Genomic DNA, 25,286 nt, shown 5'->3' with positions numbered 1-25,286 from the left:
ATGTATAGTACAGTACAGACAGACCCAAAGACACAAAGGACAAGAACAGTACGGCTATCTGTGAGTATCTGCTTACGTTTAAAAAGTCCCACTTTAGAAGTCCAAACCAGAAATTCTTGCATGTGGGGCTACCCACAGGGGAGGGAAGAGGATGAAGGGGAATACCTTTGCTTGCAGACCTGACTTTAGAAATGTGCATATTTTTTCCTTTTTCAATATTCTTGTATAAAAATCTCAAATATACAAAAAAATCTAAAGAACTTTACAGCGAACGCCTCTGTGCCCAGCGCCTTCAGCCATTAACACTTCCCAGGCCCTGCCCACCCCCCATCACCCCGCAGCCTGTCCCCTCTTGTTCTGTCTCGCAGTGAACTACAGACACGGGCGCACCTCCCCCGCGTCGGCATGGACACCGTCAACTGCCAACTAGAATTTAATGTGTTCACAAGACATAAAACCAACCCCTAAATGTCGAAAACAAAGTAACACTAATGGGCATAAGTATGTAACAAGCTAGTGGCACAATCATATAGAAAGGACCTTGCAAGTGACTGTAAAGCACAGTAACTCGCTGCTAGTCCCTACTGTGACATACCCTATGGCTCCTCCCCCCGCACCCCGGCGATAACGGACACCATTCGCAGTCCTACACCGGCAGTCGGCGGCCGCTGCTGTTGTTCCCATGCGGCCGTGCGCGCGGCGCGGGACAGAGAACAGTAATTCTGGGATTCTCATTCCGTCATTCCTGAAATAGCCGACTGCAGGCACGGGTGGAGAAGATACAGAATTCTGAGACGGGAGGAAGCAATTTTGACATTTTGGGGGCAACTAACAAAAGTGGAATACAGACAGCAAGTTAGAGAAAAAAATATTGTGTCAACGTTCAAGTTCCTTAAGTTGATAAACGTTAAGAAAACGTCCTTATTTTTTGGAAGTACACACTGAAGTATGTAGGGACTATGGGCTTCCTCTCCAGTTATTCAGAAAGCAAATATCGTGTGTGCGCACACACGCATGTAGAGACAGACAGAGACTGGGCAAACCACAAAGCAAAAGCACAAGCAGTCTGAAACGGCACCCACACAGCCTTCACGACAAAGAAATGCAAAGACCCCGGAACGCAGGTCCCACCTGAGGAGGCTCATAAATGGCCGCCACCTCGGCCCTGACGCCGAGAGGGATGTCCTTGTGCTCCGTGTAGCGCCCGTACAAGTACCCGAGATGCTGGCTCCCCGTCCTCCGCCAGAAGTCGAGGAAGCGGTCAGCGACCGTGTGGTTCTCGAACATGATGTTGTCCACGTGTCGGTACTTCTACAGAGTTAACAACAACGGGCCCCATAAGGCATTCACCAAAAGCCGTTTATTTTTCTAGTACAAACCATTTATCAATAGCTTTTACCTAGCTCTCACACGCGCGCACACATACGCACACACACACACACGCGCACGGTTTATGACCGTGCTCTGCCCTTAGGATCACTCAGATTCTAGTGAGTAGGTGGGGCTGGGATGGAATTCCTTGATAAATTAATTCATATTAAGGTCACTGGGATTTCACCTAAAATGGAGGTTTGCAAAATCTCTAGGGGAAAGAATCATATCAAAAAGCGAAAGAGAACAAGAAAGCTGATGGACGGGAGCCGAAGAACAAGAAGACAGGTCTCCAAAGAGTCACGAAGATGGGGGGATGGACTCTAAGGGGACGAACGTGGGCTGCCAGCGGCGGGGGACGAGGCAGCCACACTCGGGGGCAGGACCGACCGCGGGGCGGAAACGACGGAACCGCCACACACGGCCCTCCCTGGCCCCCATCCTCCTTCGGCCCAGCTCCCTTCACAGCCTGCCTGGACGGCTGCCCTGAGCTGGTCCCAGGACAGCTCTGGTACCAGCTTCCAGAGGCACAGTTTCTTAAAAGGCAGAGTCACAACCAGCGAGCATTTTAAACAGTCCTCAGTAAAATTCTGCCTTCGCACAAGGCGACAAAAGAGAAAACTAATGTGCTCCCTCCCGTCCCCCCACCATACCGGGCCTGCAGGAGCTACAAGTCTTACAAACACTGTCTTGAGTGTACAGTTTCCGCCAAAGGGTCAATCGATCGGTGACAACGTACTGAGAATCCGCCACACGCAATGCCCTCTGCTAGTGGCAGCTCCTCTCCAAGGAGATTCTCATTTCTCAGCCATGAAAACAAAGCTGCTTTCCTGTCTGGACAGACACGGCGGACATCTCACCTGTCTGTTCAGCGTGATGGCACTCGGCTGGCACTTAGTACAGATGCCGTTAGGCCACGGAAGGTGTCCCTCGCACCCTGATTTAATCTTGCAACTGATGTTCTCAAGGGCGACAAACTTCCCCCTGAATAAGAAAAAGCAACTTAATTAAATATTGCAATGGTGAAGAGTTTCGCAGGAGACTGGCGACAACATTAACACATCTCACACCTCTGAGCGGAGTTCAAAGGGGCTAAGCACGCGGTGGCGGCAGCAGGGAGTGCGCCGCGTCCTTCTGATGGGCTGCAGCTTCCGTCCTGTGCACCGAGACTGCGCAGAAACACAGAACTACTTCCCCGTAAACGCCGCTGTCATTCTCACTGTCTGTCACTGACATCCACAAAGATTTTCAAGAACACTGTTGAACACTGATCTAATCTATGCCCCTGAGGGGAAACAGCTCTAAGTTTCATTAATTTATCAGCAACACTTCATTATGAGCTTTATACTTCGGTGTTTGGAAAAAACTCTTAGTCGTAGGAAAAACCTAATTAGGATATGTGACAAAGAGACCTTCTCTCTGCTTTCGGCCAAAATAAAAACGACAGTGAGAAGCCAGCCACTGAGGCAGCCCTGGACCCCGCTCGCACTCGGTGCGAACCTGCACACGTGACTTCACCCCCTGCCACTTTTCCCATTCACAAAATGGTCCAAAAATTCAATCTTATCCTCCCAAGCCAACGGCATGCAGGTCCGATGTCATCTGGGAGCAATGGCTGCCACCACATCCACATGTTAATGACAGCCACATATGTGCCCCCATGGGAGACCATGGCCCTTGACCCAGATGCAAGGCTGAAGGATTTCAGCACAAAGAATCTCTGCTCATTCCCTAGTCCACAGAGATCCACAGCTCACCTCACCGACAGGCAAGAATGGGTTTCTGGTAGGATTTTTTTCTATTGGTCTAACTTTTTTAAAAAGTCATTTTAAGGTGTCTGCGGGTTGTCAGAGAAAAACTACCATCAGGCCAGCGTGACATTCTTCACAAAGCGTTGCTGACTTGGGCCCAGCCGCCATCTCCTCCTGCTGCACTGACAGGACTATAGAATCAGTTATTGGGTCCCTCACCGTCCGGGGAGGTGAACGCACAGGCACCGGGGGGTCGCACAGGCAAGCGCCTGACGCGGTTTAACAGAAATCAGAGTGCTCTCAGTTCTCCCCTCTCTGGCCACTGTCCCAGCATGCGCTCAAGGGAAGGCAGCCTCCCGAGGCTCACGAGGCCAGCGAGGGACAATGCCAGGGCTTCACCCACGCCGTGGCTGATGCACGGGCGGCCCGGTGGCATGAGGCTGACGGGGCTGTCCGACGTGACCTCGGGGGGTTCAGTTTTTCCAAAAAGCAGAGGAAAGGCGCAGACTCCAGACGCAACCGGCCACCAACCTGCCTTACCTCATTCACCTACCTTCACACACCACTAAGCTGCCGGGGCACCACATACCTGGGGAAGGCCAGTGAGGTGCCCCAGGAGCCGCTCAGTGGCCAGCACCAGCCTGGCATCTACCCGACACTCTGGGCCCTGTGGATGACAGCAGGGCACCAGTCTCCACCCACCTGCCTCTTTTCTACCATCAGGGCCAAAGTCACGAATTCGAATGCCTCGTGCCCAGACCTCGACCTTCATTGTTCTCAATCACATGTTTAGTGGCTTCAGCGATACCCGTCAGACACAAAACACAAACCTCCCTGCGGCGCTCAGGGTGCTTACTTGTCAGCCCCTCCGGTCAGCTTTCGGATGTAGGCGTGGAAGGACATGTGCTTCACGGGCGGTTCAAGATGGTTTAGGTAGTCCTCATCGAATGGCTGCCAACACACAGTCAGTAGGTCACGTGCCTGCTGGAGTCGCAGGGTCCGGGGGGGCGGGCACAGGGAGAGTGCAGGCCCCACGGAGGGCAGTGGGCTTGGGGCTCACTTATTCTAGGTCAGAACCACTTTTTCTTTGTGTACCAGTTAGCTCTTCAAGGTGAAAATGAATCTCTATTAAACATAAACTGCTCTAAGCCAAGTAAAAATCAGGCAAATTTTGCAAAAAAAGTCCCCAGATGAAGCAAGAGGGGCCTCGTGAAGAAAATCGGGTGGGCTGCCAGCCCAGGTCAGCGTTACCCAGCTAGCAGTCAGCACTATTATGCCAACTCTCAATCTCACAGACAAACCAGCAGAGGAGACGTGAGGTTTCAGGCAAAGTAAATCAAAACGACGAGCGTGAAGACTGCCAGGCCCAGCTTTGTGTCAGGTTTTAAAAGGATCGTCCAGGGAGCCCGCTGTAAACGCAGCCCCTTTATCACAGCGATACAAATGCTTCAGCCATTCGTAACTCGCCCCAAGGTCACTCCCGTAAATAAAGCCTGTCCTTTGTGCAGCTTGCACAAGTGGGAACACGAAGCCCAGGGCAATAAACAGGAATGTTCTTCCACCTCGGCCAAGTGCGGGGACTTAGAAAAGGCCCCCGACAGCTGTGGAAAGCAGCGCCACGCAGCCCGGCAGCTCTCCCCACGAGACTCACCTCTAGAGGGACGCAGTGCACGCACTTCCCCAAAGGGCCGTGTCGGCATCTAAGAAGAGCACAGGGCAAAAGAAACACACAGCAGTTAGTACGTCTGTCCTCCTGCTGCCTCCCGGCGTTTTTTTTTTTTTTTTGGATATTTACAGTGCGCGTCATACTTAATATAATCGCTTCTCTGCCCCAGTGAAATCACTGTAGATGGTACGTGGAGAATGTCTTCATAGTTCAGTTAGTTCTGACGTGTTTTAGGAAAAGCTCAGCGGCATATCAAACCTGTGATTTCACGATGTTAACTGCTTAAAATGACACTAACTAAAAACAGAGTTTAAAGTCAATTTAAATTGAAATATTAAGCAAATACTAAGAAAGGTGATTCGCAGATACGGCAAAAACCCTGAGAGAGGCACGTAAATACCTCAAGTTTGGAAAACACCCATTTCAGGCACGTCTTGGAAAAAGCATATAAGGGACGCTTGGCTCTGTGGGTTTCAGTCATTCAGTCAGAGAAACCTGGGAAGCTCCACACATACGGTACAACTGTGGCGATGAGCTCAGGTGACGTGGCTGGTGCTGGGTGGCGGGAAGGCCAACTGGCGGTCCCTCTGGATTGAACCAGATCACCCTCTAAATGAGGTCGGACTCTCTGCTGCGTGCGAGTTCTGCGTTTCTGGCAATGGCCTGTCTCTAACAGGCAGGCTCTCACGGCTCGGACAACAGGTCAGCACATGCGCGCACACGAGCACCCTCCAAAGCAGCGGACCCTGACCTTTCTGGCACCAGGGACGGGTGCTCCTATGAGAACCTAAGGCCTGACGGTCTGAGGTGGAGCTGAGGCGGTGATGCCGGCGCTGGGGAGCGGCTGCAGATACAGAGGAAGCTTCGCTCGCTCACCTGCCGCTCACCTCCTGCTGGGCGACCTGGTTCCTGATGGGCCATCGACTGGTACCGGTCTGCAGCCCGGGTGTTGGAGACCCCTGCTCTAAGATTCCTAATGACGCCTCGAAGGCAGAGATGGGGTGAGGGGCTGCCACCAGCCCCAGGAGGAAAGGCAAACGGAAGCGGCGTGCAGGATGAGGCTCCGTGCCACCAGCAGCTGATCACCGCTCTGGCTCTCCAATCCAAGGCGGAGAAGCTGCTACCGTGGCGTCTGAGACCGCAGCTCCTCAGTGTCGCACCCGTCGTGTGCGTGGAGCGATGCGGTTACAAAGACTACGCTGCGGACAAGCGGCCCTCGCTTGGACTGCTCCCCGTCACTGCGTGTAAACTCAGACGTGTCTAACCAGTTTCCTTAAGAAGAACTGCAGAAACCTAAAGCAGCGTGCACGGCACCGGCGTTTCCATGATCCCAGGGGAAAGTGAACAGTCAATGGGGCGCTGTCTCCAGCAACAAGACGGTCACCCAAAGAATGGGAGGGTACATGTGCGCAGTGCTGAGACCGCTCCGCCATCCCTAAACGAGGCAACGTGAACGAGGACGGTGCAAGTGTCACCCCTCTACTCGCCCCTCCTCCTGCCCAGCACACTTTCTAAGGCCCCCTCTGCCACATGGCAGTCAAATGTCTCCAGGGACACAGCATGGTCAAGACTTGGTGTAAGAACCTTCCTCCTTTCTTTCAAATCTCTTAGTTCCAAATATTTGAAAACTTTTAAAGTTCACATGGAACATACTTTGAAATTCAAACAACAAGAAATAACTTGAAGTGAAATTTAATCTGACATTACATGCTCAAACTCACCACTCACACTCCTCCAGCAGATCCCTCCCCTACAGGCGTGGTGTTACGCACACACACACACACACACACACACACCCCTGTCGGAGCCCCGGTGCACTTACAGCTGCGGGTCACGGCTCCTGTAGATCTTGCCGTCCTGCCTGCTGAGGTACTGGTCGATCTCATCTTCCACCACAGTGGGCGCGCCCAGGGCCTTCAAGCCCGGCGGGGTGGACGTCTCCATCTCAGATGATGGTCCGGCAAGGCTCGAGGGAAATAGGAACAACAAGTCGCCATGCCTGTTCAAGTGACAAACATAAGTGGAGGCCTGAGCTGCAGAGATCAGCTTGGACATGACACTGACATCTGCAAAAAGCAACCGCCAGCCATCCCAAAAGCCTAAATAACGACGTTTCCACTTTTAAGAGACCTAAATTCTCTCTTCGCATGTGTCCTGTGTGCCCAGCGTTACAGAGGGCAGCAACAGACTCCCTCTCGCTGCGATTCAATCTCCCGAACACCTGTGTTCAGCATCTGAGATTCATCCATACACCTCCCAGTTTCACGTGATGAATAGACAGCTGACCCCTGAACGATGTGGGGGTTGGGATGCCAACCCCCACAGTCAAAATATGCAGGTAACTTTTGACTCCTCCAAAGCTCAACTACAGTTGTGCTCAGTATCTGTGGGTAGCTGGCTCCAGGACCCCCTGGACACCCAAACCTGCGGGTGCTCCAGCCCTGTGTGCAGACCCACGTACGCAGTCAGACCTCTCTATCCGCGGACTCTCAACTGTGGATCAAAAATCTGTTTTCTATCCCCTAATTTACAGTGCCAATCGTGTATTTATTAAAAAATATCTGCATGTCCGTGGACCTGCGCAGCTCAGACCCACGCTGTTCAAGGCTCAGCTGCGCAGTCGCAACACAGACCCAGTCTGCGTGCGCTCCTGCCCCCCCATTCTTTGCTGGCCCCCCGCTTTCCCTTGATCGGTCCTCAGTCCTCTACTCATCTCCCCAACGTTTTATTGCTCGACAGACCCTTCCACTCCTTTCTCTATGTCCATAGACGCACATGCATACGGACAGATGTGGAGACACGTACAGCACTGCTTGACAAAATGAGATCATCAAAAACACACTTTTGCATTTGCTTTTGTTATGCAACAATACCTCACGAAATCCCTCCGAACACAGTCTACATCTAATTGTCGCTTTTAACGGCCGCACAACGTTCCCCAGTGATGCTTCCTCGTGATTTACTCTGCTGCTCCTACACGGACGGGCGCATGCGCCTCTGTGGCTTCCTGCCACTGAGAACACCACTTGAGGAAATGCCCAAAGACAGGCAGCCACACGGTTTCCCTTCTGCAAGGTGGTGGCCCTGTTGGACCGAAGGAGTTTTGTGTGTTTTTAAAGCCACTGATGCATTGTTTTCAAAAAGGCTGCCGTAACTCACATTTTATACACCAATATTTGGTTTTCTATCATCTTCGACGTAAATTATATTCCCCCCTTGATCAGACCCCCACTGCGTGTTGCTGGACCTGAACCACACAGCCGACCTGAGAATAAACCCACATCTGCCACCCACGGGCAGCCTGCAGAAGCGCTGTGGGTCCCTGCACGACCAGGCACGGCCTGCAACACGAAAAGGCAAGACCTGTCTCGGAGGAAGAGCTGCAGCACCACCACCCGGTAAATACCTGCTGTCGACAAGAAACACGCAGGAGACAGAGACTGCGAGGACGGCCCGCGCAGCGCTCAGCCAGCACGCTCACACTGACGAGGAGCGGAGAGGCTGCTGGGCTGCACTCTCCAGCACATCTGTTCTCTGCTCTTCTTCCGTCCGTCACGTAGGGGCGATAAAACTGCCAAATAGTAACTGGAGACTTGTTTCTAGCAGCGGATGAGATACTACGAAACCCCTCCGGCTCTGGAATCCTGGGCTCGGCTGCTGCGTCAGCCTTAACAAATGTGTTCTCAAACTCGCTGGTGAGCTCTAGAGAAAGGGAGGAATCACCAAGGCCCCCAAACCAGGAGAAGCTCCCACAGAGCGGCGGCGAACCCACACAGGAAGCCCGAGCCTGGCTCCCACACTGTTCTCTGGACAACGGTGACACGGTCTCGAGCCTGCCAGCCCAAAGCACCGCCGCACCCGCAACTCCCCACACAGCACGATGTCTGAGGATGTCCTGAGCAGGGACACGGCCCAGCTCAAAAGAGGAACCAACGAGGAACCCTGTCTCGTCCACTGCAGAGCAGGAAAAAAGTCACGTCCGATCTGTGACCGACGCCAGCTCTGCCCGACTGAGACTGCAACTTGGTTAGGGAAGCCCAAAGACGGGACCTGTCTCAAAGGAGTGCTGGGTCCCTGGCGCCCTCTTGTGCCCGCACAAGCAAACACAAGCCCTCTGGGAAAGAAAGCCACTGGCCAGGGACCCTTCAGGACTCCCCAAGGCCAAGTCTGCTCGAATACAAACTCTCAAGAAAAGGTCACCAAATGTACAAGAGGAGCAGCCACTATGAGCAAGAGTGGGCAGAGACAACAGAAAACAGACAGCCAAGGGCTTCAGATTTGGAATTACAAGATATAGGGATACAAACTTACGTGTAGAACATTAAATGAAAATTGAATAGAAAAACAGCACGAGCAGAAAGAGGCTATCCAAGATGACAGCGGGGACTAGGAGATGCAGGACAGCGGGGCGCCAGGCTGGGTGGCTCTTCCCAAACCTCCCTCATACGGACAGGCTGGGCAAAGCCAATGACACTGATGACAGGTGTCCTCGTGAACCCTGAATACTCACAGAGACAGACCACCGACATCACAGGACCCAAGAGGGAAGCACCGTGTGTGTGACAGGCTGCGTTAGCGCCTGCAAGGAGCCAGCGGTCTCCACTGGAAGCCTGGTGAGCAGAGTGAGAGCACGGCGGAGGCCGGGAAGGAACCCGGAGCAACACGGCCCCTGTGAGCAAGTGAAGCGAACAGCCAGCTTCGAAAGGCATCAAAGAGAACATCGCAAACTGAAAGACGTGATCGCTGAAAAAAAGAGGGTGGGGCAGAGGTAGCAGTTAAGGAGATCATGACCGCAGCTTTTCCAGACCTGAGCTGCAAATACAGAAAACACGATTTGCCTCAGGGAGGATTAAACAACCAGCCAAGCAGGCAGCGATCCACGCTGGTCAGGTAACGGAAACGGCGGCTCCCAAGACGAACAGAAGGTCTTAAAAGCAGCCAGAGCGGGAGAAGATCACCCACCTACCGGTGAACAACAGACCTGTGACGACAGAGCCAGGAGCCAGGGGACCGCGGTCGACACAGAGCTCAAAGCGAGCAAAGACACAGTAGAGGAGACACGGTTCGGTCACTGAGCAGTGACAGCAGGGAGCCCTCAAGTTTAGACCCACACTGGTCAGTAAGCATCGTGACTGTCATTGGAAAGATCCGCTCCAGGCGCCACCTCAGGATGGCCGAGCTGTCCCACACCTCTGGTCCAGGACTGGTGTGACAACACTCCAGTCCGATGCTTCTGTCTCACAAGCGTTTCCGTCTGTAGCCTCCCTTTCTTGTGTCCAGCTATGAGAACAGTTCTAAAAACACGGCTGTCATCTCTTCAGTGCTCACCACGTGCAGGCACCGTGCAGCCACGAGAGGGAGGAGCTACACCCCTCTGCAGACAAGGGTGGTAAGGCCCAGTGAGGTTAAGCGACTTCCCCAGGCACACGGTCAGTGTGGCGGAGTGTGAATCCCACACAACACTCAGAAGTGATTCACAGGTCAAAAACCCTTTCGAAGATAGGAGGAAAGCTACACCTCGCCCACCCTGGAAACGGACATGAACGAACAAAAGGCTTCATCTGACGACAGGCGCAGGCAACTGGCAGGTGCCCCACAAACATCTGCCGAAGAACAGATAAGTGAACACGGTAACTGCGCGTTCTCCCCCTAGTTATACTATTTGTGAATAAAAATGATCACAAAAACGGCCGCAATGGCCCTACTCCTCTAACCGGTGAACAGGCACACGGCCAGCTGCCCACAGAGCCCAGCTCAACCGCTTGGCCCAGGCCGCCCCGCAGCCAGTGGCCCCTTCCCGGGAGCGCTCCCGCCCGCTCCCTGAGGAGCCCACACTGGGGCTCAGCTCACTCATCCACGAGCAGGCGCGCCCACACACGTCAGAGAGGAGTCAGCAAACGTCTTCTGTAAAGGGCCAAATGGTGAATGTTTTCAGCTTTGCAGGCCACAGTCTATCACCACTCAGCTTGGCCCCTGAGAGCGTAAGAAAACATAAAAGAACGGACGGGACTGTGTTCCAACTAAACCGCAAAAGCAGTCGGAGGCCTTTGCATCCTAGACGCCCCTCCTGACATTACTGATCAACTCTATGGCACTCCAGGGTCTCGCCAGCAAGAGACGCAGCGTGGGCAACATTCCTGCCACCTACCCGCCGCGCAGGTCAGGCCCCAGGGCGGACCTCGGCAGAGTTCCATTCTAGGCCCTTCTCTGCAGAGAAGCAGCTGAGGGTGCAGCTGCACACACAGCCCGAGGCCACAACATCCTCAGTGACACACATCTCAGAATTCTGCAAGTCAATCTTATCGACACAACAGTAACTGCAGACTCAGGGGGACCGCTGAACACCTGGCGAGAAATCTGGTCGCCGGCATCTCAGTCAGTAGAGGGGACGGTGATTAGAGTGGCACAAGGAGGAAACAGGCGCGAACCGAGCAACCCCGGGTGGATAACCGGGGTCGCCGCTCCCTCTCCGCCCCGTCTCCCCGCCAGTGGGCGCTTACTTGATCTTCAGCAGGTTGAGGGATTTGTTGGACGATGCTGTTATCTCTCCGGTCTTGTTTCTATTGATGTAAACTGAGAAGCCATTATTCTGGAAGCCAAACTCCTTTGCGACCTGGAACGAACCCGAACAACAGAGGTTTAATAGCGTATTTGCATATCGATATTCCGACCGCATACACGTCAGACATCCCTAAAACACGCAGTCCGTTTAGAAACTGCTCATTAACCAAGTTTCTCTTGTTATTTAGCTCTCTTGTGAGGAAATTGGTACTGCTTACACAGACAAGTAAAATGAGAAAAAATGGCCAAAAAGCAGCAAAGCTTTGGGTAAATAAGACTGTATGACACATTTAAGAGACTGAAAGGAAGAGTCATGACCATATCAGGAAAATGTAATTTCTACTTTTAAAATCGATTATAAAATCCCAATTCCAATTTTGAAACCTAACAGGAGGATGAAGCGTCGAAGATGCCTCCGACTCAGTAATGGTGCCCACCGCACAGGCCCTGGGCTCAGCCGGCCACCCACTCCCTCCCCGGAGCAAGCGGGCCTGCGCACTGCCTACACGCCGGTGCTCAGAACAGTGACTAAGAATAGGCAAGGTCCCTGCCATCGAGGATCTCACCACCACACGCAGTCGACAAAGACGGAAACCACAGGCTGAGACGAGCCCGGCAGCAGGAAAGGAAGCAGAGGCACGGGAGCAGTCACCCCGGGCGGGAGGACAGGGACAGCCTCTCCGAAGAGCCCGCGGAGCAGAGGCCGGAAGCAGAGTGAGCCCGCCATGCGCCGCGTACGCAGCCCTGGGGGAAGGAAGGGCTGAGAGAGGCCGGTGAGGCCGGTGCCCAGCAGGCAGGAGGGAAGCGGGACGGGACGAGACTGGCAAGGGAGACAGGACCACGCCGGCTGTGGGGAGTCCGCTTTCCAGCCCGGGAGCCATGGGCAGGGCCTGCCGGGCCCCCCGCCCTACTTCTCATGGCCACGCTGCTGCAGCTGGGAAGAGGAAGCAGCGGGGCCAGGACCGCCCAGAGGAGACGGGGCTCGGGCGAGGCCAGGACGGTGGCGCAGAGGGAGGACCTAGCTGGCATTAGCCAGCAGTCCTTGCTGACCGGCAGGATGAAGGGACAGAAAGGAGTGAGGGACAGGAAGGACAGCAGAGTGGTGCTAGAATGCAGCTGGAGAACTGGGTGGACGCCTGTTTGCAGGCGACACCTGTAAGGAAACCGTGAGAGACCAAAGGAAGAAGACTTTAGTGAAATCAGGCCTTCCGCTCGGCACTGGGACGCGGTGGCTGCCGAGCCCCCCGTGGAGGTGTCAGGCAGGCATTACTGAGTCTGCGGCCAGGAGAGGCGAGAGCCGAAGCTGGACACTCAGGGCTCAGCGGAGCAGTTGGACAGACGAAGACACGAGAAAGCTTGGCAAACGGAGAAAACCCCAGTGGAAATTCTACGACTGAAAATCAGCACAGCAACTGAACGGAAAGTTCGCTGGGTGAGCGCGTCAGCAGAAGGGGGCTTGCAGAGGCGCCGGCTAACCCGAAGGTAGGTTAATAGAAACCACGCAGCCTGAAGACGGAGATTTGAAAGAAAAATGACCGGAGCCCTAGGAACCCCAGGGACCGTGTCAAATGATCCTCAGGAGAGAACAAGGATTGGACTGAAAAATAGTTGAAGAAAAAATGGCCAAAACTTCAAATTTGATGAAAAACATAGAACAAATCCTACAAGTTCAGCAAACCCAAAGTAGAATAAAGAAAAAAAAAGAGAAAAGAAAGAAAAGAAAAGAAAAGAAAAAAAGAAAAAGGAAAAGGAAAAGGAAAACTCCCTAAGCACATCGGCCGCAGGCCCCAGGCACGGGTGGGGCCAGGGACAGTGGAATGACATCCTGAAAGTGTGGGAAGGGGGAGGAGCAAAAATCTGTCAACTCAGCGCTCTGCGTCTGGTGAAACCTCCCTTCAAACACAAGGGGAGAATGAAAACGATCTGGGGTCACCCAAACCTGAGGGAGCTGTCACCGCGGCTGCCACTGCAGTAACTGCTCACGGACACTCTTCAGGCTAAAGACAGAAACCCCGGCCCGAGGAAACACCGGAGCAGGCAGCGTGAGGACAACTCTGTGCACGCGGATCGACCACGGAACCGCCAAGGACCCTGGCAGAGACGACGGTGGAGCAGTGGCCCCGAGCCCCACCCACGGCGTGTGCCCTCCTCCACCTGCTGCCTCTCACCGGGGACCGACTTACCCTTTAATGTGAAATTTATTGATAAAACCTAGTGTTTACTCACTGTAAAGAAAAGGAGTTGATTTAATAATCAACTCTATGTACTATTTTCTACTGACTTAAAAAAACGGACTAAAACTAATCACCTTGTCATCCTAAAATTCTGAAAGTGTATGAGAAATGGTCTTTAAGACAAAGATTTTACACCACGTGTACTAGTTAAGTGTGTGATACCGTGTGATTTTTTCCCCCAAGCTAAAAGTGGCATTCATCCTAAAATAAAGCATTAGGAAATTAAAACCATGAAATTTGTATCCCCAAGTGCAAACAAAGTTAAGACTGAAGACTAAAAACAATGGCTTTGACTCTTCAGTGAAACAATTTAGATATAAATGGAAATTAACAAATTCTGTCACTTCATCAATTCTGCAAAACAATGTTTTCCTGTAGACAAAGCACTGCAAGCCATCACCAAGAACGAGAAATGGTTCACCAGGATTGTTAGCTGTAGCAAAGCTACCACAAGACTTCTGCATGGAAAGCAGCTTCCAAAACGGGCAGGGTGCTGTGTCGGCCAGCCCTTTGGGTCAAGGTGACTCCCTAGGACCAGACAACCAGAGCTCTCTGCTTCCATCAGGACGGAGACGCAGAGACATTCTCAGACAGGATAACCACAGACCACACTTCACATCTGCTGTTTCCCACTTTGGGGAGATAAAGAAATATATATTCGGTTTTTTTACAGTACTCCTGGGAAAATTACTACTTCTGTGAGCTTTGTGAGTTGTGTCTAAAGACAGAAATCTGTCTAAGGCGCTGGGAGGTTTAAAAAAAAACCTTAGCGGAGCCTCACAAAAGCATGACTGAAATCTTCAAAACTTTACGTCCACACCTGAGAGAATCCTGATGTGTAATTACTGAACTTGGGAGCAAGCGGAACCGGGAAAGGAGGAAGAGAGAAAAGACACAGAAGCAGGGAATAACAGTGAGAGACGAAGACTCTCGAGGTAAAGGCCCAGAGCCCCAGGCACCTTCTTCAGGAACGTCGCAGCTGTCTCTCTCTTTGTTGCCGTGATCCGCTTCACCCCATCCGGGGACTGAACACGAATGATCTGTCGTGAAGGAAACAAGATGGTTACTATGCAAACTAGAAAGGTCCTGGTCTAGAACCGAGACCAACATCTGCAGCCTCTCATCACCTGGGTCACTGAAACTTAAAGCCAAAGCTCACCCTTCCCCTGGCAACGCCCACCCCACTGCTTCTAGAGAATGAAGCAGAGGCCCGAGATCACTGACGTGTGGAACGGCGTACTAGGGGTCCTGCCCTGATTCTCATTGTTTCACTCGGAAACAGAGCTTCAATTTTTAACCACTATTTATAAAGTGTATACCTGAAACACTTTTTTTCTCTTCAGATTTAAAAATAAAAAGGGGAGCGGGGGACTCCCTACCATGAATTACGAATGACTGGGTTCTTTAAAAATTTCGCTTTGTTCCAGGACCTATACACAGACATTAGAGTGACTTAAAAGAATCATAGGAAATCCTCTAATTTGTTATTTACTTTTAATAAAAAGACTTTCAAAAAGAAAGGTATTTAACACTGTGGTAAAGCATAGCAGGATTTTAAGAAAATATATTCCTGGCAAGCCTGAAACTGCTGACAGGCCTGGAAGACGACCGGACAAAACATGACTCCCCAGGAGTTGTTTTCACGTTGATCGAAGCCCTTCTGAAGGTGAGTTAGCACGCCTGGCCAACTGCACAAGGGGCATGGGGCGGCCCTGCCACAAACCAGACAGACGATGCTCCCTCCACCTGAGGGGCGGGAGGACAGACAGACAGGAATGTGCCAGAAAGGACTCACGGGTGCTCCTCTCAGCAATTACTGCGCCGTGCACTGTATTTAAAACAACACTATACAGATGAAAAACATCACGAGCCGCCGTTTTTGAAAAAGGATTTTCACTGACACACAAAATGCCACGACGGCTTTCAATCTACTGTCTGCTTTTATCAAACAAATGAAGAATAATCTAGATATTCCTAAAATAGCTTGACTTTCTCATTTTCTAATGGCTTTCACTTGACTAAAAAGGTTTTGCTCCCATATTCTCAATTTTTAAGATTTTGTTTTGGACAATCATGAAATTCCAATCGTTAACAGCATAAAATATTCTCTATCTCTTTGCTTCTTAACTACATGTTAACCTTCACCCTCATCAGTGCAGAGTGCAAATACAGATGCTTTCGACCTTTGATTTCTAGTACACTCCACTCCGATTCAACACTAGAAAAACATTCTCACGGTATGCAGCACAGGCATTCGGTAACTACTCCCACCTATTTGTTTCTGAAATGTCTCCAACACAGGCACGTTAGGAAGTGAAGAGCTGTTTCTCTGTACAAGATTCTGTGACTGTCCTCAGATTGTTCCCTCGGGAACAAAAGCATGACACTCCACTCCCTGAGGAGCTGAAGATCAGGTTTACACGTTTCAGGAGCATTCTAGACTTAAGAGCATTCTACTTGATCATCTACAACAGAGCGCGGCAGTCCAGGTTCCCAAGCTAAGCCCAGCACCTAACTCCAACAGACAACGTGGCTCGTTCTGAGGACGTTCTGGCTGGGTCTCTGACATAGGCTACAAGATAAAATCCACAAGAGACAGACCGGGCAACGAGGACACGCGGCCTCTTGGTAACTTAGGTTTCTCTATTTATAAGAAAATGAGCCCGGAATACTTCCTGGGAGGGTCCAATAATCGGTGAGATAATGATCAGTTACACCCACAGAAATGAGTAGACGTCTATATTTGGGGGAAAAAAAACCTTTTTGAAACCAATTTCAGATGAAGGATCTGTTTTAATTCCTCACAATCTCCGTGGCGAGCCTTATAATACACACTAGGAGAAAAACCGTCTTGTCTGAAACGACTCTCTTGCCCACGGTGACTTTAATTCGGTTAAAAATATTAAAGTGAAGAGAAAGTCTGACAGCAGATTTGAGTGCTCATTCTTAACCTATTTTTAGAAGTCGCCAACGATTCGTGAATCTTATTTTAAAAGAAGCCCAGTTTCTCCTGGGCCACGTCCGGGTCGGGAAGCACGGAGGAGCCAGCAGCCACCAGCCACCGCTCCGGCCCCAGGGGAGAGCTGAGAGGGGCGGAGCCAGGACCGGGACGCCTCCCACGGAGCTGGAGCACCCCGAGAGGCGGACCCGGGCGTGCGGGACGCCCAGGGAACGCGCAGGGCCCCCGCCGGCCCGGGGAATCCCAAATTCTCCTTAATGGGAACCAAAGTTCTTCTGTCCAACCGGTCTGATTCTTTCTTTTCCTGCCACGTTTCCTTTTGAGGGGGAACTTTCCACAAGTCAACGCGCGACCGACTTTTTAAAATTCTCTGACTTTTTTTTTTTTTCCCCTTAAGGGGTAAAGAAAAAAAAGGAGCGTGCCAAGTCCTCAGTCCGGTAAAAAGTGAAACCGGCCTTTGACCACGCTCCCGGAGAGACGGGGGGCTGGCCGTCCACTCCCCGCCGCCGAGGAGCCAGACGGCCCGGCTGCAGGGTCCCCTCCCGCGGGGAGGGGTCTGCGAGGCCCCGGTCTGCGTCGTGACACGGCGCTGAGGGGCGGGACGGGCCCGCAGGAGGGGACGAAAGGACCGAGCCCCTTAACGGACGCCCGGCCCGCCGCCGCGCCACGGGAGACGGCGGGCGAAGGCCCGGCCCGGCCGCTTCCCCTGCCCGCGGTGGCGGTCGGCGCGGCGGGGACGCGACGGAGGGGCCCCTCGGGCGGGGAGCCCGGCGCGCAGGGCAGACGGGCCGCGGGGGCCTCCCGCAGGCCGCGCCGGCAAATCTGCTGCCTCATGCCGGCGCCCGCTCCCGCCCGGCCGCCCCACTCACGATGCTCTCGGCCATGGCGGCCGCTCCCGCCTCCGGGCTCGAGCCCCGGGCCGCCGCCGCCTGCCGCCCCGCGGGCCTCGTAGCCCCGGCCTCAGCCCCGGCCCCGGCCTCCCGCCGCCGCCGCCACCGCCGCTCCAGCTTCGCCGCCCGGCCGCCACAGCAGCGACGTCCGGTGCCTCGCCTAATGCGCTCCCCCGGCCGCGCAGCCCCGAAACCAGGTTCCGGCCGCGGCAACGGCCGCGCATGCGCACGGCGGCCCCGCGCCCGGCGCGGCCGCGCCCCTTTCCCGCCGCCGGGCGCGGGGCCCTGACCCCGGACCTGGCCACGTGGGGAGCGAACCCTTTGAAAGGTGGCTTCATTAATGACACAGGCTCGCTGTCGGAACCCAAGCAACATAGGAAAGTCCGAAGGGAAGCAGAAATAACCGTTGGCGGGTTATGACTGGAGAATATGGCGTTGCAGACATCGCGTTAGTTACATACAAATAGAGAAAAGTGATTGCACGCAGGTGACGTCCTGCCTTCAAGTTATCGAAAAAGAAAATTTGTCCCTGAATCTAACATAAGAGGAAAAAAACCGAATTTCGATTGTATTTTAGATCGACGTTTCTCTAGCACAGAGATATAATGTTCTGAAATGCGCCACCAGAGCCGCCTGGGGCGGGGCGGGGGAGGGGGCACCCCTGCTGCTGAACGGGCCTCATGCTGGGTTCAGGGTTCTGCTGTCACTGTTCGAAAATGGTTAATAATTTTCAACAAAGAGCTCCGCCTTTTCCTTTTACACTGGGCTCTGCATAGTTTGTAACCGAGCTTGCCTATGATTGTGAAAGAGTCATGAAAACCTCTTAAAACCTGTTTTTTAACCCCCTCGTTCAACTTCAGAATGTATTTATTTAACTCCTGTGCTGAAGAAAGTTAGGCAACTTTCCTCCCATCCCCACCTCTGAATTTCACTGATTTTGTTACTATTGTTGCAGTGTTGCTGTTTGTGACACATTCTGTTCCTTAACCTCAGTGTCTACTTTCTGTGTAGCATGGCTCTCTAATGCTGGGGACAGAGCAGAAAGAAGCCAGTGCCCTGTCCTGGGGGGACCCACCAGGGGAAGACAGATTACAAGCAGATCAGCATATGAATACATGTGTCAGCAGTGAGAGGGCCATGCAGACGGGAGATGGAAGCTGGAGAGGGGATGGAGGGTGATAGAGGCTATTTTAAATAAAAAGGTTGGAAGGAACTCTCTGAGGAGATGAGATTTGAGCAGGTCCCAGGTGAAGTGGTCCACGCAAGTGTCTGACGGGAGAGTGGAAGAGGACGGGGAAGCATGTGCAGAGGTCCAGGAGCCCGAGAAGGGCTGACGTGCTCAAGAACAACACTGCGGGCAGGGGTGGGCAGGGGCGGGCAGGGGCGGGCTGGGTCAGGAAGAACTGGTCAGACGTGCCAAGGCCTTGCATTCTATCCTGAGTGTTAAGAAGCCTTTGGAGGCGAGAGTGCAGGGGGCAGGGTCTCCGTATGTCGGAGGATTCTTCTGGAGGCTGAAGGGAGCATGGACAGCAGGGAGGGGGCAGGAGGAGAAGCAGGAACACCCTTGACAAGGCCGATACGATAGTCCAGAGGTCAGACCGTGGTGGCAGCAAGGGCCGAGAGGCGGCTGCATCCAGGACAAGCATCGCGGGAAGATCGAATAGGGTTGCCTAAAGGGCGGTCGGACTGGTTTTTATTTTGCTGACGCGTCTCCCTGCTCTTCCTCAGTCCTGTTCTTGTACAGAATGGCCTCTGATCTTTTCGCTTGTCTTGTAACCAAACACAGTGCTTCTACAGAAGGGCCAGGCTACGTCTTCTCCCTGAGTCTCCCAGCGCCGTCATGTTCGAGCGTTGCATGACGACAGACATGCCACTCTATCACATACATCCCTTACTTTTCATCTCCATTATGTTACTGTGAAGGCAATACACTGATTTTTTTTTCTTTTACGCCTACAGCACCTGGTCTTCCTAGGTGGTCTCCCATCCAAGTACTAACCAGGCCTGACCCTGCTTAGCTTCCACGATCAGATGGGATCGGGCATGTTCAGGGTGGCGTGGCCGTAGACAATACACTGATTTTTTTAAGTTATATTAGTTGCATGAGTTTCCTGGGGCTGCCATAGCAAAATGCCACAGACTGGGTGGCTTAGCTTTACTGTCTCACAGTCTGCTGGCTGGAAGTCCGACATCAAGGTGACGGCCGATTCGGTTTCTTTCGAGGCCTCTCTCCTCAGCTTGCAGGCGGCTGCCTGCTTCCTGTGTCTTGTGTCTTCACCGAAGCCCCTGGTGTCTCTCTCTGGGTCCCAGTTTCCTCCTCTTGTAAGGATGTTGGAGTAGGGCCCACCCTCATGGCCTCATTTGAGGTTTGTGACCTCTTAAAAGGCCCGTCTCCAAGTCACATTCTGAGGTACTTGGGCTGGGACTTGAGCAGGTGAATTGGGGGGAACACAGTTCAGCCCACGATCGTGACAGTGACTATTGTTTCATCCCAGTGTAAGGACAGGACAGAGGTGGAGTGGGAGAGATGACCGCCGGCACCCCCAGAGCCTGGCTTTGGAGCCAGGTGAAATCACCGATGAGGCTTGGGTGTCACCCTGGGGGAAGACGTGGCAATTTGAACGCACAAGGTCTAATCTCCAGCGGGCACCCTCGCCCTGGCCCCTGCCCACAGCACAGCAGTCCGAGAGGTCCGTCCTTCTAAAGCATGAGTCAGTCACGATGCTCCTTCACCCAGCACCCATCACTGCCCCATCTCACTCAGAGCAAAATCCTAAAACAACCACCTTTCAAACTTCACAGGGGCCTGCACACTCTTCCCACGTGTGACAGCATCCATCCACACTCAGGAATGAGGCCGAGCCTGCGGGCAGCCGGAGGTACCGGGCTGCATTCCCTCTGGGGACTGCCCTCACCACCGGTCACCGCCCCTCCCCCAGGCAGCCATGCTCCATAATGGTCGGTGGCTAGTAAGGCCCAGCTCCTTGTCCCAATCTGGGACAACTCTGCAGGACATCGCAGCCCTGGAGCTCCTCACGGGATCACTGAGACACTCGTTGTGACCACCTGACAGTTACCTTCGCCCTCCACCCAGTGCTGCTTCCTCTGCAGACCTGGGCCCCTGAGAGCACCCTGGGGCGTCTCGGAGTCCTGGCTCCAGCTGAGCGAGGTCGCTGGCGGCCACTCCGTCACCCCTCGGCCCTTCTTCTCAGCGGTCCTCTTTTTTTTTTAATTGCGATTGAAATTTACTTCTCATACAATTAACTGTTGAAAAGGTGAGTGGCATTTAGTGCATTCCCGATATTGTGCAACCACCTCGAGGCTCCAAAAGGAAACCCACACCCATTCAGCAGTTGCCCCCCAGCTCCCTCCCCATCATTCCCAGCTTCCTCCCCCAGCCCCCCAGGAACCGTCAGCCTGCATTCTGTCACCATGACTGCACCTGTTCTGAGTGTTGTACATAAACGGGACCATGCACTGCGTGGACCTTGGGGTCGCTTCCCCCACCGAGCATGGTCCGTCCACGTGGCGGCGGGCGGCGGCGCCTCCCTTCCTATGGTCAAGTAGTGCTCCCGGCACGGACGGGCCCCACGGTGTCACCCCTTCTTCACGGAGGGACATCGGGTCGTTTTGCCTTTTGGTGAGTGTGAATAGAGCTGCTGTGAGCATGCATGTCCGTGCATTGGCTTGAGTCCCCGTGTTCCATTCTTTTGGGGTTGCCGCTGGGAGCCAGATGGCTTCTGACGATGAGGCCCTCCCTGGCCACCACGCTCCTACCATTGGTCCTCCTTTGCTGGCTTCGTGAGTGACCCTCCGAGCCTGTGAAATAGCGTGCGTGCACCGACTTGCTTACGGTACGACTCTGCATGCTAGGACGCGGGCTCCTGACCACGGCATCGGCAGGTGTCTGCTGTGCCGTGTGGCCCCGGCTCAGAGCAGTCCCTAACGTGTAATAAACCTTATCTCAGTCATCTGTTGTCACAATAATGCTGTGGAATAAAGCCTCCCAACATTTAATGGCTTTAAACAACAACCACTTACTCAGCTCCCAGTCCTGAAGGTGGCAGGTGGGGAACTTAGGCGGGGCTCAGCTGGGTGGAAGGCCAGCAAGGGGTCACGGAGCCAAAACACAGGTGACCACTAAACTAAAGGAGGTAAACTGATCGCATTAGAATAGGATGAGAAGTGATCCGGAAGTGATCCCCCCGGGGGGGGCCACTCACCCCCCCGCACCCCCTGCTCCCCCGCCGCAGGAGGTGGTCTGGGACTGGACACAGGGAGATTGCAGGCCCAGAGGTCAGGGCCACCGGAGTGCCGGAGTGCCGGGCCTTTTGGGGCCAGCACGCAACCCACGTGGCTGGACTGCAATATGGTGGGGGAAGCGAGGAAGCGAGGCGGGGGACCGAGCGCCAAGCAGGGGGAGCCAAGGAGCACAGACCGGAGCGGGAGACAGACACGGCCCGGGAGGTCCCCTTCCTCTGCCGTGGAAACACGTGCACAACGCGGGCCTCGCAGTCTCTGCCGTCCGCAACCTCCAGAGTCCAGAGGGCCCCGGAAGCCAACCACAGCTTTGACAGACACCTCACAACCTCACAGGCGTCACAGGCAGGACCACGGAGGCGCAGCCAGCGAGTCCCCCAGGCCTGGCAGAGTCGGGGGTGGGCGGGGGTCTGCTCTCCAGGCCGAGGAGAGGGGACAGGACACCGCAGAGTCAGAGCCTCAAGAACACCTGTCTGCATGGAGGCTGTATGGCCCGGGTCCTTCAGGCACTGGGCACAGTGGTGACCACGACAAAGTCCTACCCGGAGAAGCTCAGAGGGCACCTTGTACCAGGAAGGATGTGATCTGGCCAGTGGATAATGTCTCTCTCTTTTTTTTTAACGCCTACCACACCTGGTCTTCCTAAGTGGTCTCCCATCCAAGTACTAACCAGGCCCGACCCTGCTTAGCTTCCGGGATCAGACGAGATTAGGCATGTCCAGGGGTGGGGGTGGCCGTAGACTGGCATCTCATTCTTATAGGGAGTAAATGGGGGGAGTAAACGGGCATTTAGCTGCAGGCGGGTCACTGGGGACCACAGGGGCCCGTGTCCCTGGGAGAGATGATGGAGCAGCCACGGAACCTGCTGGAACGAGGCCCACACTGGAGTTCTGGAGCGACGGCCTGGGGCCAGCACCCTCACAGCGCCACCCACACGGTGCCTGCACAGAGTTTCAGGGCATGCACAAGGCGGGGCCGAGATTCCAGCTCAAGCAGAGAGCTCGTCTGCATCTGACACGCGGGGGGTGTCCTAAGCCCTAAAATGTGACTCTTCACATGATCCCACAGTGACCGCAGCATCCTGATGCGGCTCACAGCTCAGCCGGCTCTGAGCTCCTGGCTCCCGGAGTGGCCAGGGACACGGCACACCAGCCCTGGTGTCCCAGCCAGAGAGGCTGTGCAGGGGACCAGTGCACCCGTCTAGGTGGAGGATGGAAGAGGGGGAAAGGAGCCCCCTGCTGTCTCAGGTAAGCCAGCGCCCTGGTGGCCTCACTGAGGGTCAGAGGTGTCCCCAGCCCCAAAGCCCATAGGAGCTGCTAAGATGGGGGTGGGGTTTTACTAATCAAACACTTAACCTCACCCAGCACCCTGTTCAGATTTGCCCTGTGTTTGAGCACGGGGTGTGTCCATGCCCCCAGGAAAGCACGTGCCAGAGGAAGGTGCCCACCAGGCCCACCAGGCTTCCCTCAGGTCCTCCCATCCCCCTCCACCCACCCCCAGCCTCCTCGGCCCTCTCATCTCCTGGGCCCCCCCTGCTGCTCCCGTTACTCGGCCCAGTGCCAGCCCCAGGCCCAGTCTGAAGTCCCTGCAGAACTGGGGGTGACCTCTGGCTCAAGATTCAGGAGGGGCTGAAGGCTAATGTCCTCCCCGCCGGCCATGGAGCTGCAAGATGACCCTTTGGCCTGTGACCATGGTCTCCAGAAGCTCCAGCCCTCCAACCTGGCACCAGCAGCCTGTCCTTTGGCTCCTGCTGATTTTGGGGTTCTGGGGGGCTGATAAATAGCCCCCTCTTCTCTGCTCTGAGTTCAGAATCAACAAAGCATCGACGCCGAGCAGATGGGTGCAGGGGGGAGGGACAGCTTCTTTCTGGCAGCTTGGACTGGAGCGGGACCCCTGCAGGCACAGGGCACAGTTTCCTGCTTCTCCTCGCAGCCCAACTGCATCGCTGCAGAGCTGGGTGCCTGCAGGTCTCCCAGCAAGGGCGAGCGCGGGCAGGCTGCTCCTCTCTCTGCGGGGAGAGACTGGAAGTCCTTCTTGCCTCTACCTGTGGGTGCAGGGTGGGGTGTGGGCGAGGGCGGATCTGAAACAGATGGTTTATTAAGGGCCAAGTCGAACAGGCTTAGCAGCTTCTCCAAACCTCACCAATCGATGAGCCACTCCTCTATGGGGGGACCGGGAGAGAGGGGATGGGTCCCCCAACATTTAGGACCCCTTTACTCTTCCCCTTGGTATGGCCAGGACCCCCTGGGCTTGGCTAAATATCCTGCCATAGGGCAAGGCAGGGCCCCTTGGAAGGCCATGCGTCCCACAGGGCCCTGGTCTCCTGGCCTGTGCCTCGCTGCCGTGGACCCAGCACAGCATCTGCACTCAGATAGTGGGGGTGACTGAGTGGATCCTGGGACATTGGGGCCAATTTCAAAGGGGGAGGCAGAAAGGGTGGTTGCCTGATCTGGCGGGCCCGCACCCCGGGCCCGGGTGGAGAAGTCCCCTCGTGAGCACACCTTTCATCACATGGGTGAGCTGGGAACAGGGAGAGGCGTGTGCTCACGGAGCACGGGTTCCCACAGACGCCCGCTCAGTAGCCACCGCGGACTGGCAGGGCGCAGTTACCCCACAAGTCACCCGGGTGAGACTTCCCTGTTCCTCCTCTCTCTGCAGGACGCTGGGGGCCAGGAGCCACCCTGCTCCGGGAGCAGCCCACTCACGTCAAGCCCCCTGGGCCCAGCCCTGCAGGTGGGATGGGCGGCAGGCCCGGGCCCCTCCCTTCCCCTGGGAACCAGCTGCCTCAAGTGTCTGACTTTTCTGTCCAACTTCCTCTTCTCTCTGCTTGGCCTGCTGGCCCTGGCCATTGGGCTCTGGGGCCTGGCCGTCAAGGGGTCTCTGGGGAGTAGCTGGGGGGGCCCCCTGCCCGCAGACCCCATGCTGGGGCTGCTGCTGGTGGGGCTGGCGGTCAGCGCAGTGAGCCTGGCGGGCTGCCTGGGCGCCCTCTGCGAGAACACCTTCCTGCTGCGCTGCTTCTCCGGGGGCCTCCTCGCCTTTCTGGTGCTGGAGGCCGTGGCGGGGGCCCTGGTGGTGGCCCTCTGGGGCCCACTGCAGGACGGCCTGGAGCACGCCCTACGCTTGGCCATCACCCGGTACCAAGACGACCCCGACCTGCACTTCCTCGTCGACCAGGTGCAGCTTGGGCTGCGGTGCTGCGGGGCCGCCTCCTACCAGGACTGGCAGCACAACCTGTGAGTCCTGCCGCCCAGGGGAGGAGGGCCACGCGCGCACGCGCGCACACATACACACTCGCGCACACACGCACTCGCGCGCACACCCGCACTCGCGCGCACACACACACTCGCGCACACACACACTCGCGCACACATACACACTCGCACACACACCCACACTTACGCACAGGCCAGGGGAGCATGCAGGGGCTCTCGCGGAGAAGGGGCCACGTCAGCCAGCAGACGTAGAATGCCAATTTGGGGTTTTAGGTAAGGACACCATACAAAACACCTCAATGTCAAATGCGAATAGCTTTCAGGTTAATTCAGGACAGTCTCCTTTTGCGGTGTGTGCACGTGTCCACGTAGGTGCGTGTGC

General features: G+C 54.8%; 2 protein-coding genes and 2 pseudogenes across 2 annotated transcripts in view; 1 reads left to right on the top strand and 3 right to left on the bottom strand.

Annotated features, from left to right (window-relative positions):
- The window catches only part of NPLOC4 (NPL4 homolog, ubiquitin recognition factor), a 45,328-nt gene extending 27,751 nt beyond the window's left edge, over window positions 1-17,577 (bottom strand). Inside the window, exons 1-8 of the mRNA XM_039859728.1 lie at window positions 17,412-17,577; window positions 14,543-14,623; window positions 11,289-11,401; window positions 6,611-6,787; window positions 4,774-4,822; window positions 3,979-4,073; window positions 2,232-2,355; window positions 1,132-1,311 (exon numbers count right to left, since the gene is read on the bottom strand). Coding sequence (XP_039715662.1) covers window positions 1,132-1,311; window positions 2,232-2,355; window positions 3,979-4,073; window positions 4,774-4,822; window positions 6,611-6,787; window positions 11,289-11,401; window positions 14,543-14,623; window positions 17,412-17,426 — 834 coding nt within the window. The 5' untranslated portion in view covers window positions 17,427-17,577. The remainder of the gene's footprint in view (window positions 1-1,131; window positions 1,312-2,231; window positions 2,356-3,978; window positions 4,074-4,773; window positions 4,823-6,610; window positions 6,788-11,288; window positions 11,402-14,542; window positions 14,624-17,411) is intronic.
- Window positions 17,578-19,382: 1,805 nt separating this feature from the next.
- Window positions 19,383-19,501, bottom strand: LOC120600511 (uncharacterized; annotated as a pseudogene).
- Window positions 19,502-22,313: 2,812 nt separating this feature from the next.
- LOC120600469 (uncharacterized) lies at window positions 22,314-22,434 on the bottom strand (annotated as a pseudogene).
- A 279-nt stretch (window positions 22,435-22,713) lies between these two features.
- The window catches only part of TSPAN10 (tetraspanin 10), a 4,864-nt gene continuing 2,291 nt past the window's right edge, over window positions 22,714-25,286 (top strand). The window contains exons 1-2 of the mRNA XM_039859475.1: window positions 22,714-22,939; window positions 24,351-24,925. Of these exons, the coding sequence (XP_039715409.1) occupies window positions 22,904-22,939; window positions 24,351-24,925 (611 nt within the window). The 5' untranslated portion in view covers window positions 22,714-22,903. The remainder of the gene's footprint in view (window positions 22,940-24,350; window positions 24,926-25,286) is intronic.

The sequence above is a fragment of the Pteropus medius genome, unplaced genomic scaffold (assembly GCF_902729225.1).
Source record: "Pteropus medius unplaced genomic scaffold, Ma_sr-lr_union100, whole genome shotgun sequence".
Taxonomy (NCBI): domain Eukaryota; kingdom Metazoa; phylum Chordata; class Mammalia; order Chiroptera; family Pteropodidae; genus Pteropus; species Pteropus medius.
The sequence above is the reverse complement of the archived record's forward strand: the minus strand, read 5'-3'. Positions and strand labels throughout refer to the sequence as shown.